The 12,513-nt window shown below is 52.3% G+C and overlaps 1 protein-coding gene across 1 annotated transcript in view; it reads right to left on the bottom strand.

The window, feature by feature from the left end:
* Positions 1-348: 348 nt before the first annotated feature.
* The window catches only part of RBM22 (RNA binding motif protein 22), a 41,681-nt gene continuing 29,516 nt past the window's right edge, over positions 349-12,513 (bottom strand). The window contains 3 exon segments of the mRNA XM_061571237.1: positions 349-3,110; positions 5,049-5,207; positions 8,282-8,379. Coding sequence (XP_061427221.1) covers positions 2,974-3,110; positions 5,049-5,207; positions 8,282-8,379 — 394 coding nt within the window. The 3' untranslated portion in view covers positions 349-2,973.

Genomic DNA, 12,513 nt, shown 5'->3' with positions numbered 1-12,513 from the left:
TGCTTTACAATATAGCGTGCGTTTTCACGAGCCGCCGCCATCGCACGCCACCCAGCAACGACGACCTACCTGCTGTCACATGGGGCCCCTTGCTGCTGATGCTGCTGCTGCTGCAACATGCGCAAATGTGCTTTTGCATTTGAGAGTTGGGAGATAGGAGGAAGCAGCAAGTTTGACTGCAAGAGAAGCACGTTGGGGTTCTGCTGGAAGGAAATTAGGTTTTGACCCGAAAATGTTTCTTGCCTGGCTGCGAGCAACATTACCACCGGTGCTCGGCGTGCCACGCCGAGAAATGTCACCGCGTTGTGTTACGCTGCCAAAACGTAGTAAACAAAGTGGCGCACACGATCCGTCAGGACACGTTTATTTTGAAAGGTGTCGTTTATTACTAAGACGCCAAGAGAACCTGAAAAATAATCTGGAAAATGATGGGACATCGCACGCAGTTACAAAAAACTACTTCGCGCGGTAAGGTTCTAAAATCAGAGCGAGCGGGACAATGTAAAAACAAAAAAAAGTGTTTTGAATCAAACGTGACACATAACAAGCTTGGCTCACGCTAGGCCGCCCTGAATCGCACCGTGGGCAAAAACCACGCGTTTGTGCCAATTGATTTTGGAGGATAAAAAAAAGACCAAATGGACAGAAAAATCAACGGGATTTGGCCATTTCCGTCAAATATTGGCACAAACTGCCTTTCCACCAACGCGTATACAATTCAGTCAACTGTTCTTACATCGTACAAAAAAAACTACGGGAATGCGACGTCTGTTAGTAGTTTTAATCTGGTTATGGGGGAACACAAAATCCGATTGAGAAGAAGCGACGTATTTGGTTTCACCCAAGTTTATTGTTATTGTTATGGTAAGGATTAGGCTACGGTGTCGTGGTGGAACGGTGGTTAGCACGCTGCACAATGAACTGGGGCGACCAGAGTAAGATTCCCAGCCATGTCCAACGTTCGGAATTTCACAAACTCGTGGGCGGGCTTTCACCGAACACGCCCTGCGACTAGGATTAAACCCAGGATATATCAGTGGTGCCGACTCTGCGTCTCTCCATGGGAAATGGGCATCACCCTGAACCACGTGGCCAACCAACGTTCCCTGCAGATCGGCGAGTGCCGTGCAAGCTCACCCGTACGTACAATCTTGGCACGCGCGGCTCGGCACGAATCCAGAGCCAAGCGAGCAACGTCGTGGAGTGCGGATAAAACGCTCGCACTTGTTGTCAGGCGTGTGGCCCGGTTTGATAACGGAACAAAATCATTAAACGCAAATACAAAGTTAAGGCGCTTTATCCCAATATTGGAAGATCCCGACACAAGCTTACAAAGCCAGCATAAAGTAAAGGTCTCTATTGAACATATGCTTCGAATAATAAAAAAAACACCCAGACATTTTCGTAAATACGTGTTTAAACGAACACGTTACAAACTCTTTTTTGACTTGCTTTACAATATAGCGTGCGTTTTCACGAGCCGCCGCCATCGCACGCCACCCAGCAACGACGACCTACCTGCTGTCACATGGGGCCCCTTGCTGCTGATGCTGCTGCTGCTGCAACATGCGTGACGTTTACCTGGGCCGCAGAGCAGCACTGGCCAGAGACCACGCAAGCAGCGAAGCAGACAGCTGCAGCTGTAGCCAACTCCGATCAAAACGGTGAACGCAAGCGGAGGAGAGAAAAGGGCTGCGGCATGAGCAATGGGACGGTGGTGCGGGAGTGGTAGCGCAGTGCAACGCTGCTTCACCACAACCAAACACAGGTTGTGCATACACTCGCACGCTCGCTGCGGTGAGAGAGCTCCACTCACAAGATCAAGCCTGCAGGTTCAAAGCCCAGTCGGGGGTCAACACGGCGCATCATTTCTGCGGGGTGAATAAAATAAGAACAGTCTGGTCTCCTATAAGGCATTGTGTTTACATCACGTGAATTGGATTTAATGCGATGAATGTATTAAGGGACCACTTTTTTATAACGCGGGATGCGAATTGGATATAACGCGATCGAGTGAACAGAACTACGCCGCGCGAGTAGAAATAAGTGGTTGTACGGCTGCCTCGGCGTAGCATCACACACGCGAGGAATCCTGGATGCTTCTCGACGCTACACATCTGCAAACGCATATCACGTGTTATCGCGGACTGTGCTTTACCCCTATATCATTTATTATAATGCGATTTCTCCATAACACGGTGTTCTTCAGGAGCGCAACCACCTCGTTAGAGGAGAACAGAATGTATCACTTTGTGGTAAGTCAACAGTGGTAAAGTATGACCAAATAGTTAAGCAACCCGCGGTCCTAATAAAAAAACAGGCCCTGTCATAGGAATGTGGAATATCCACGACTGGCTTAAGGCCACCAATGCAGACGATTGCTGTGTCAGCGCCCACTTCAAAAGAGAGATGCAGACCTTTCACAAATTATTCCAAAATTGAACGAGTGCCAGTTGTGTGCATCGAGTCCAGCTTCAGTTTTATGCATAATCCATTTCCAGGAGTTTACTTAGTTATTGACACACCGGTGCCGTTAGGAATAAGCTGAATGGTCAGTAAACTTGCAGCCCTTGAAGTTATTTTATCAATAACCACACTTGCAGTGGTAGTTTGGAAAACAGCTGACGGACTGCATTAAAAATGCAAACAGGACTAAATTGCGCACAACTGATGGGGAGACTTTGACTGGACGTTCCATTGCAGCGTCGCTGCCGAGACATCTTACGAAGCAGATCGTGAAGAAGTTGTTGGCATTGGGGGACAAATTTCCGAGACACAGATACGAGGTATGTCCACCAAGAGAATATGGGCAGGCGAGCGTGTGCAAGATGGCGGGGAGGGCCGATTGCCGGGACAGGCATTGGAGTGGTCTCCACGAGTTTGCCGACCAGAGCAAACACCGAAAGCCGAATGGCGGGATATTGTGAGGGCAGATCTTGGAGGCGGCGACGACGGCTGATCTTGTGGAGACAGTCACTGCTGGGATTTCCCCCCTCCGCCCGTGTGGGCCCCCATGCGGTGAGGGTCCTGCGAGGGATAGTGAATGGGCACGGGGCCCCTCATGAACAGCGGCGGAGGAATCGGAGGCAGGAATCCGCCAGGGCCGAACCCTGGGAACACACGGGACACACACGGAGATTCTTCACTTACCCGCTGTACAAAGCTGTCATGCGAGCGCTGGTTAAAGGCCGGCACGGCACAAGGGGCCGGTATAAACAAATTCGAGCGCTGTGGTGGCGAGACGTTAACTCCCTCGCCTGATATGCAGGAGGTCGTGGGTTCGAGTTTGCATCTCCCAATGGTTATGTGGATTTTTCCCTGGGTCCTCCGGTTTTTCTCTTCACATTTAGAATCAACATGCATTCAGAGTATTTGGCGGCTGTACATTTCCACACAATGAGCCACTTCGTCGTTGAGCTCTCATTTGTGGCCAGGTCGCTTCTAAACAAAGAGGCATATAGCTCAGTGGGGCTTACCTGGTAAAACAGAGTAAAACACACACTTTAGTTTTAGTTTCGAATACTTAGACACATATCAACGTGTCTCAAGAGTACTGCCTTCATTAAGCCGAGGGGATCCCTAATGGCACAGGCCTGCAAGTCGGCAGGAGTCTACGTTACGTTAACCACCGCGCTTCACCGCTCGCAGAAGCAGGTCATTGTGGCGTGTCAAAATAAGAAACCTTTTAAAGGATTGTTTAAAAATGGATGTTGCTTAACAACTTTGGTTCTATTGAAGCCTCCCGACCCTTGCCAAAGAGAAGGCAGATGTCAAGAGTCTCTCAAGGGGTAGAAGAGAGGACACTAACAGTGCTGCGGGTCTCTCGTCTCAACCGCACGAGTGAATCTCAGCGGTCTCCCGTCTTAAACCCAAGTAAACACAAGCAGGCCATTTCGCCTCCTTCCCATGTTTGTCTCCCCACATCAAAAGTAATAAAAGTTTTTTTCGACATCCCATTGGCTGCACAGCCTTCTGGGAGTCCACATACATATAGATATTTTTTAAGCAGGAGTAGTTGAATACAGCTCTGGACCGGTTTTCGACAGTGTCACATCGGTGGAGTTGGGTTTACTTAAACGAATGCTGGTTAACTGCCAGGTGCTTATAGGAGAAGACCCCACTCTGTAAGGGACGAGTCCTAGTTCGACGCAAAACAATAAAATAACACGACAAGAACAACTAACGACGCATCTTTGCATTGAAAGTAATGAATGGACCACAGCGGTCTGTCAGCTGGCGGCTCAACGTAGGGCAACGACCGTATGAGCGGTCTCCCTCACTCAAGAACCAAACGCGTCTCGGTGTTTACACTGAGGTCTACGAACTGGGACGAATCGATGGGGGAGGGTGGGGGGTCTGCGGGCAGGAATCAGAATCCGGTAAGAGAGATGGAGTGGGGGGGGGGTGCACTTAGGTGACCAAGTGGGCTGCTCCCCCCTGTCCTCATGCCCGCCACCGTCACCACCACCACCGACCCCCCGGGCATGCGACGCGCCACTAATGGGCACTATTCATAGCTCGCCCAGCGCCAATTAAATAACCCATGGCGTGAGTGCACCATGTGGGCATCTGGCATGCCTGGAACACACGAGGGGATCCTCGCAGCCAATGCATTTTCATAGTTTATATCAGAGGCAACGATCCCGTTTAGTGCCATGGACGGCAGGAAAACTGCTGTTAGCGAGCACCTGTTAGAGGACAAGACGGTAACGCCGAGGGAATATTGGGTGCGCGAAGCACCAGGGCCCGCGCCAAGAACGCTATGGCCCTGAGTGATCGGGCTGGGTGTTCTCGCGGTAATACTGCGATTCCGGTGCTGGGCGGTCGAGTGCTCATGCTGGCTGTTGTTTAGTAAGCGCTATGTAGTCTAGCACGATCACATGGCCTAATAGCAGCAGACACAACACATTCACAGCACAACCCAACGCCTCCTTCGTCAGCTGTCCTCGTACACCACCGACCCGGTCACCAACGCCCAGGCCGCGATCGCCTCCCCCCCCACCCCCAAGCGTGCTGAGCGAGCGATAGACACGTGGGGGGCTCCTTACCGGGGGGCATGGAGCCCATTGCGGGTGGTGGTGGCAGCCTCATGCCCATGAGGGGGGGCGGTGGGGGCAGGGACACGGCCGGGGGCAGGTTGAAGTAATTCGCCTCCGTCTGCTCCTCGCCAGACTCTCCTCCGCTCATCGGGGGCAGCGGCGGCAGCGCTGTAAAGGCACAGACGCAAAGCGCTCACGCGACAAACAAAGACAAAGATCCCCCTCCATGTAGCCTTCACCAAGCTGTCAGGGGCAAGTGCTGTTAGCGAGCACCTATTAAGGCCGGGCTGGCACGGCACGTGACGGGGGAGTGGGCAGCCGGCACTACGGCATCTTTGTAAATGGACTTTTATTGATTTAGCTCAAAGTTAATGTTGCAATGCACAGGTGATGCACGTCTCAAACCAAACCAGAAAACCAACTTTGTTTAAGCGAGGCAGCAACTCGACCCCCTTCGTTGCACAATTACCATGGTCAAAAAATACACAGCGTCTCTTTGCCCACATTGCCCGATGGCCACGCGTGCAACTGCTCATCTCCAGCAGAAGGCTGGGGCAAGCGGTGAAATTCTCCCATCATCGCCATGGCAGGGTCCAGCATATATAATGCGAGCCAATTCGCATTATGCAAATTTAACTTATCTGTGACCCCCTCCCGCCCCTTCCCGCATCCCCCGTTCAGTCATTGCGAGCAAGAGGCACCGCGCCGTGCGTTATTTATTAAGTTCGGCGCGGTTGTATTTTCGGCCTGCGCCTTTCTGCACCGCTGCCAAGCCCACAAAGCCTAGCCCCTCCAACGTTTCATTGGCCGCTAATTCAGTCGAGCGCGGAGCCGGAGAGGCTGACGCAAACGCGTGACATTTCCGTGGCAAGCCGATCCGCTGTCTCGTCCGCGCAGGTGAAGAGAATCGTGGGCCGCCCTCTAAGCACGTGGGGCTAAGCCCCGGTTAATCGATCCCCCGCAACGCTGGCCGGTCGGGCCGGTTTGGGGGAATATCCAGAGCGAAACAGAAACGGGGGGTGGGGGCCTTTTTTCACTCGCTCCGTGCGTTCAGCAAGCCAAAGGCACAATCGGGCATAATTGGTGGAAAATGTTAAATATATCTAAAATTAAAAGTAGGTTTTCTTTCCAAGCTGCCGGGAACACAGCAGCTGCGGCCGTTCCGCTGCGGCGCACGCAGATCCTTGAGATGAGCGCGCGCGTGCCAAGCCGCGTGGGCAGCTGTGGGGCCCCCCCAGCCGGGGCTCCGTGCGCCCTGCAGAGATGGCACGGCCGCCGGTGGGGGTCGGGGTGACTTGGGGGGGGGCTCGTGTCAGGTGTGTGCGCACCCCTACATCAAGCCCACGCTCGTACATTTGACGCAAGGGTAGGGGGGACCTAACGACTCTTCCCCCATTCGGTCGACCAGAATGACAGTTTCGTCTGATCCATGCAGTGTTCAACCAACGCGCTCACTCAATGTCCCACCCACGCAAGACAAAGGTTCCACGTACAGCCTTTAACAGACTCTTGGGACGAGTGTTGTTAGCAAGTAACTGCTATGAAGGCCGACAGGGCATACGAGGGGGTGGTTGGCGAACACCCCTCCTGGACACTTTTGTCTCCCCAGTGCTGATGTTTACACACTGCACCATGGACTCATTTAAGACCGAGTCGACCTAGGGGAGATCTAGGACCGGTTCAAATATTCGCGACTGTTATTGGTCGTGAGTGTGATTCGAACTCGCGTCGTTTACTGGTTTCGTAGTAGAGTGCACTAACCACACACTCACGAACCCACATATCCATTCACCCGCAGACTCCCCACACTCGCAAGGTCACCTCACTTCCCTTTCTGTGTCTTCCCTCGCACTGCTCCACTTTGGAATTCCCTGCCATCATTGTCTCTTTCTCCTCAAGTTCTTATCACAATAATAACCTAACTCAAGAAGAGTGTTTCACTCTTATCTATCAGCACTTTGCTTGAGCCGTTTGTTGCTGGCTGTTTGACGGGATGTATTGTTGGGCCTTGTGCTCAGCAACTGCTCTGAAGAAAAAACCCTGCATGAATTAAGAACGAGCAGTGATGCAACGTATGGGTGCCACGGTGGCGAGATGTTATCTCCCTCGCCCGGTTTGCAGGAGGTAATGGGTTCGATCCAGACCCCGACATCTGTATATTTGGAATTTTCATGTTCTCCCTGAAAATGCGTTTAGATTATTTGGCTGCTATGAATTTCCATGTGATAAGTCACCATCTTTTGTGGCCAGTTCACTTCCAAAAAGAGAGCTAATAGCTCAGTGGGCTTTATCTGGTAAAAAAAAAAAGTTTAATTTAGCATAAATCGGAAGAAAAGCTGAAAAGTGTACAAAGCAGTGTGGGGAGGCACGTGCAGCAAATTACGCCGAGTCATTGGAAGAGTGACATGTGGATTACAAACGCACACGCACATTAGAGACAACACACTGGCCGTTTACAGAAGAGATTGGGCTTGGGCAGGACAAGTCACGGCTGGAGGTGGATGTGAAGGCTAAGTGTCACACGGGCCGTTTGGCAACAGGTTGAAGTCTTATCAAGTTTAAAGTTTGGTGATAAAAGAGGCCCATGAGCCAACCACCTGGATAGTGCCAAATCTCGTCAGGTCTTAGAAGCTAAGCAGGCTTTTGCGCTTGAACATTGCTTGGAAGGACGACCACTTTACACAACTAGTATGATAGGCTGCTGTATGGCTACGTCGTGGGCAGGAGAGGGCAGTGCAACAATATCCACTGACCAGAGTGAAGTACGGTCAAAGAAACCCCCACGACCAACACAGCATGCGGCGACCCTCATCCAGCAGTGTATAGACAAAGAGCTGCACATGGTCGAGACTAACGACAAAGTGGCAGCCAAAGGAGGGCACAGCTAAATGGAGCGAGCGGCCTCCCCATTGGGTGGAGTTTCACTGAGGGAGTCGACCAGCGGTCGAGGTTGCAGGTGTGGAGGACGCGGGAATGGAACGAGCGCGGAGAGAGAGAGAGATCCGTTGTCGGGCTTCACTCCATTGCACAGCTCCAGCACCGTGCAGCCTTCCTGTCGCATCGCGTACCCACTGTGTCACGCCATGCGATGTGCGCTGCTGTTCTGTGCGCCTTTCTAATGTGCTTCTGCTTTGTGTAGCTCTGGCGTGTGCCACTGTGCCATGGTGCTGCTATACTTCGTACTGTTAAGTCTGTGTGCACTGTTCGACGCTGCGCCGTTTACTGCTGTATGAACAGCGTACCTCCCGGCAGGCCCGGTACAGGCTCTAGCCTGGCACCCGTATCCGTCATGGTCTTGCCAGCCCTGATCTCCTCCCGTGGTCTCGGTGCTCCCTGCGACCTGCGAGGAGAGATTGAGAAACACACACATCATAGAGACGATGACAATGATGATGTAATTTAATCCATGACATTGTCACTGAACCACAAGATGTTTCTCAGAACAGTCCCGCATTGCGAAGTTTGGCCAAATAATTTGAATGAGCGTTTTTGCTTGCGCGAGAAAGCACACTTGCTGTGCTGCCATCTTCCTGGTCACCGTGCGGCCCGGTGGAATTGAGTTCCACAAACTACAATTAAACACAGCAGAAGAACACTCCTTACTCGACGGACATCTGAAACTCGACAGAAATCGACATTTAACGGCTCGTGAAACTTGAGAGGCGTGAAGGTCAAGAGGTCATCACAGCCAATACCAACGATGCCATCAGACCACTGCTTCATTCCCACTGCCCATTCCCACATTAACTGTGGTCAACATCTGCTCTCAGAGGTCTGCTCTTAAAATATTCCACCACATGGTTAGCTTCAGACCTCCAGCATCTGGCTGCTATTGACATGATGCGAGCAGATGTTACGATGAATCATTAAAAACGGTACATATCACATCGACTCCCAAGACTCCCTTTTCAGGAGGGTCGAGCATCGGGATGTTTGACCGATTGGTCTTGCAATGAGTGCTTTGCGAGCGCGAGGGAAATCTGTGCGCACATTCAACACAAATGACGGAAATAGAAGGAACCCACTTGTTTGCACTGCCAACTGCTGGCCAACACGTCACTCGCCGCTGACACGCTCAATGGCGTTGCCACCGGTCACTTTCTGTCTTATTTTTGGCTATCGTGGCCGTAAAGTTTTCCGAGGGCCTTCCCGGCGGGACAGGGTAATGAGGGGGGGAGGGGGTGGCGCTCCTTCAACGGGAAGCGGCGTTTGAGAGAACGAGCTCCGTGGTGGGCGTGCGCGAAAAGTCGTGGAGGGGGCAGTTCACTCAGCCGTTTAGCGTATTTAAAAGGAATGCACGTTTGCAGGTGGACACGAAGGCTACGTGTCCCACCGGCAATCTGGAAAAAAGGTTAAAATCTGTTCAAGTTTTAAGTTTGGTGATAAAAGTGGCCCATGAGCCAATCACTTGGAATGTGCCCCATCTCATCAGATCTTATAAGCTCAGCAGAATGGAGCCTGGACAGAGCTTGGAAGGATGACCACCAAACAACTGGTATTATAGGCTGCTGTGTGGCTACGGAGTGAGCAGCAGAGGGCATTGCAGCAAAATCCACTGACCAGTGAGCAGTAAGCTGACAAAAACCCTCCACGACACACACGGCATGGGGCGATCCCATGCAGCAGTCCATTGACAAAGAATCTGCACATGTGCATGAAGATGTAGGAAGGTCACCCTTTACAACAACTCAACCTCGGACGGCTCCAATGAGAGCAAAGACAAATATTCGTCAGGTGACTGACGCACGGAGAACCACCGCTTCCTTGGAGAACACGATGAGGCTATGCGGAGGGCACAGTAAGAGACGGCTCTACTAAAACGCCGCTTGTGTGCCCCGTATTTTTTGGTCGCAGTCTTAATTAGCGCGGGCGACATAGGATGTTACGGTACAGCCCGCGTGGGCATTTCACGAAGCCGCAGCAGAGGGATCAGCAAGCTGTGGGGGATGGAACGCAAAGGTGTCATCGCAGGCAGCTTCCGCCGAGCAAAAAACGGTAACCAGCCAGTCGTGTCAAGGATCCCGTGCGCGACCGGGCCATCGGCCGCCGCCGTCACCGGTGGGGAATTCGCAAGCGGCCCGCCGGTGTCGCGCTACACGGGTGGCTTTCGGCCTTTTTAGGAGTGTGCACCCAGCCGATAAGGACGATCTCCCCCGCAGAGCCCGTGACGGATAGCCGTGTCGCGGAGCGCTCAAAGTGATTGGGGGAAGCCAAGTCAGCGGCGCGCAAGACGGGCAGAGTGCTGCAGATTCCATGGACCCCTCCCCACGCACCGCGCGCTAATAGACCCATCGCCACCTGTTGGTCCCTTAGCGCTTGGGTTAGGGTCTCATGTAAATCCATTTGCACATGGTGTACATCTAATGCGGTCTCAAAATCCTGCCCATGAAATTTCCTTTATTGTGATGATAATAATAACTATAATGTACAGCCCTTTATAAATACACTGCTGGATGAGGACTTCCCTATGCCGTATCGGTTATGGGGGTTGTTTGGCCATCATTCGCCATGCTGGTCGGTATGGGATGAAAGACGGGAAGGAAAGCCGCTTGTGATTATGCGATGACAAAGGGCAATGAAACTAACCCGGCCCGTGTGCAAGTGTCAGATGGCTTGCTTGATTCATCGCAAGACTGAGAAGTGGTCACAACTTGGGGAGGAACTTCATCCAACAGGCAGATAGATCATGGCTAATGAAGACAATTCGAAGCTCGAATCCCAGGTCCAGAAATTAATTTCAATCGGTGAATCGTGTGAGGTTTTAATCCATCGGGTCCTGCCGACTACTCGCAGAGCAACATCTTTATTGTAAGGACCCGCGCCCGACCATTGGACCACACCGAACGAGACTGATACTTTCACTCGTGACCTTTAAACTGCATGTGCGCTCCGACAGCGCCGCCCAGTCAGGCCAACATCACCACGGCATGGCGACAACTTAACGGCCCGATGATTTCCCACTCTCCGGCTGGGGGCGAGCGACGGCAGAGCCGCAGCGTTAGCTCCCCCCCTTGGCACCTCCGTGGAATAAGAAGCGCAAGAAATATGCCCCGCTCAGCGATATCAAAAAATAGGGGCAAGATTCGAACGAATCGGCCTTCCCGAGTCAGCAGGAATCCGAAAATAAGCGGCATTCGGAAGACGCAAGACGGCCGGGGCACATGTTCGCCATACATCACCCGCCGGGTGGAGCTGCGTCTCTTGCAGGGGTCTGTGTGCCGCCCGCCCGCCCGCCCGCACACGGGGCGCGCTATTCTGCTGACCAAGGTCGGCAGGTCAGCGCAATCGCATCGTGCGAGCAGCCCGCGTCGCAGCAGTCTCACCAAACCCGGTTTTGGCCGGCGCCGGTGACAACAGAGCTTTAGCCAAATTTGTGCCAACACTGCAGAAGGATTTTCCATCAGGATTCTGGTCACGCACTTCGATGTCTGGTTTTAAGCCAAGACTCGGTCGTGTACGTCCACATAAGTACATGCACGTGGAGAGAATCATCGGCCACCACGGGTAGCCAGTAAGCCACTTGCACGTGGTGGGGGTAGAGTGTGGGTAGATCCACCTCTTCCAACATGTTCTGGTCAATGTAGAAGAGTAGGCCAAGTTTGCTTTACTGGAAGCTCTTACGCCAGCAGTTGCATAAACCAGCATTTTCAGCACTACACCTTTCTCGACATGTACAGCTCATTGTAAATCCACTGTTGGATGATGGCCCTCACCACACCGTGTGGGTCATAGTGGTTATTTGACCATACTTCACCACACCGGTCAGTGCGAGTTGGTAAAGGCGGGGAGCACAGACATTGTAGCACAATACAACAGATGATTATACTGCACTGCCCTCCATGCTACCTATAACGTAGCCCTGCATATATCAAAGTCAGTTGAGTGTACGTCATTATAAATGCAGATATGCGAATAGATTAACATCAACACAAAATCACTCAACAATCACACCCACCCCACCCCTATACGATTGCTCGAGGCAAGTGCAGTTAAAGAGGCATTAAGAACGGGTGAAGTGGCCAGCACTGCAAGCAACCTGATCTAAAATAAGTAGTAGCTATGTGCTGACTTTTTGCTAAGTCAACCTTAGGAGGCACCCATATCAAGCGCACACACACACCAATTGCCAATGGTGTTGGGTAGGGCTCAGGATGGAAACCAGGTCAGTGGGCTCACAACGCCGGCGGCACTAGACAATGGTCAAGCATTTGACAGCCTAACCACACACACAACCAGCGTACACACTTCACCTATGAAGGCCGCCACGGCACACGAGGGAGCGTGTGGCCAACACTACGCCCAGCCGCCTCGTGGCGATGTTTACACATCACACGAGGTACTCCGAGTCGACCTGGGGAGGCCCAGGACCGCTTCAAATAATCGGGTCGCTGGGTTTGTAGCGCAGCACACTAACCGCTACACTATCGACACCAGATCACAATACACACACACACGTGTTTGTTTCCACTGCTCA

The sequence above is a fragment of the Lethenteron reissneri genome, chromosome 47 (genome assembly GCF_015708825.2).
Source record: "Lethenteron reissneri isolate LAM-NWPU_2019-01 chromosome 47, ASM1570882v1, whole genome shotgun sequence".
Classification (NCBI taxonomy): domain Eukaryota; kingdom Metazoa; phylum Chordata; class Hyperoartia; order Petromyzontiformes; family Petromyzontidae; genus Lethenteron; species Lethenteron reissneri.
This window is presented reverse-complemented; position numbering and strand designations above follow the sequence as displayed.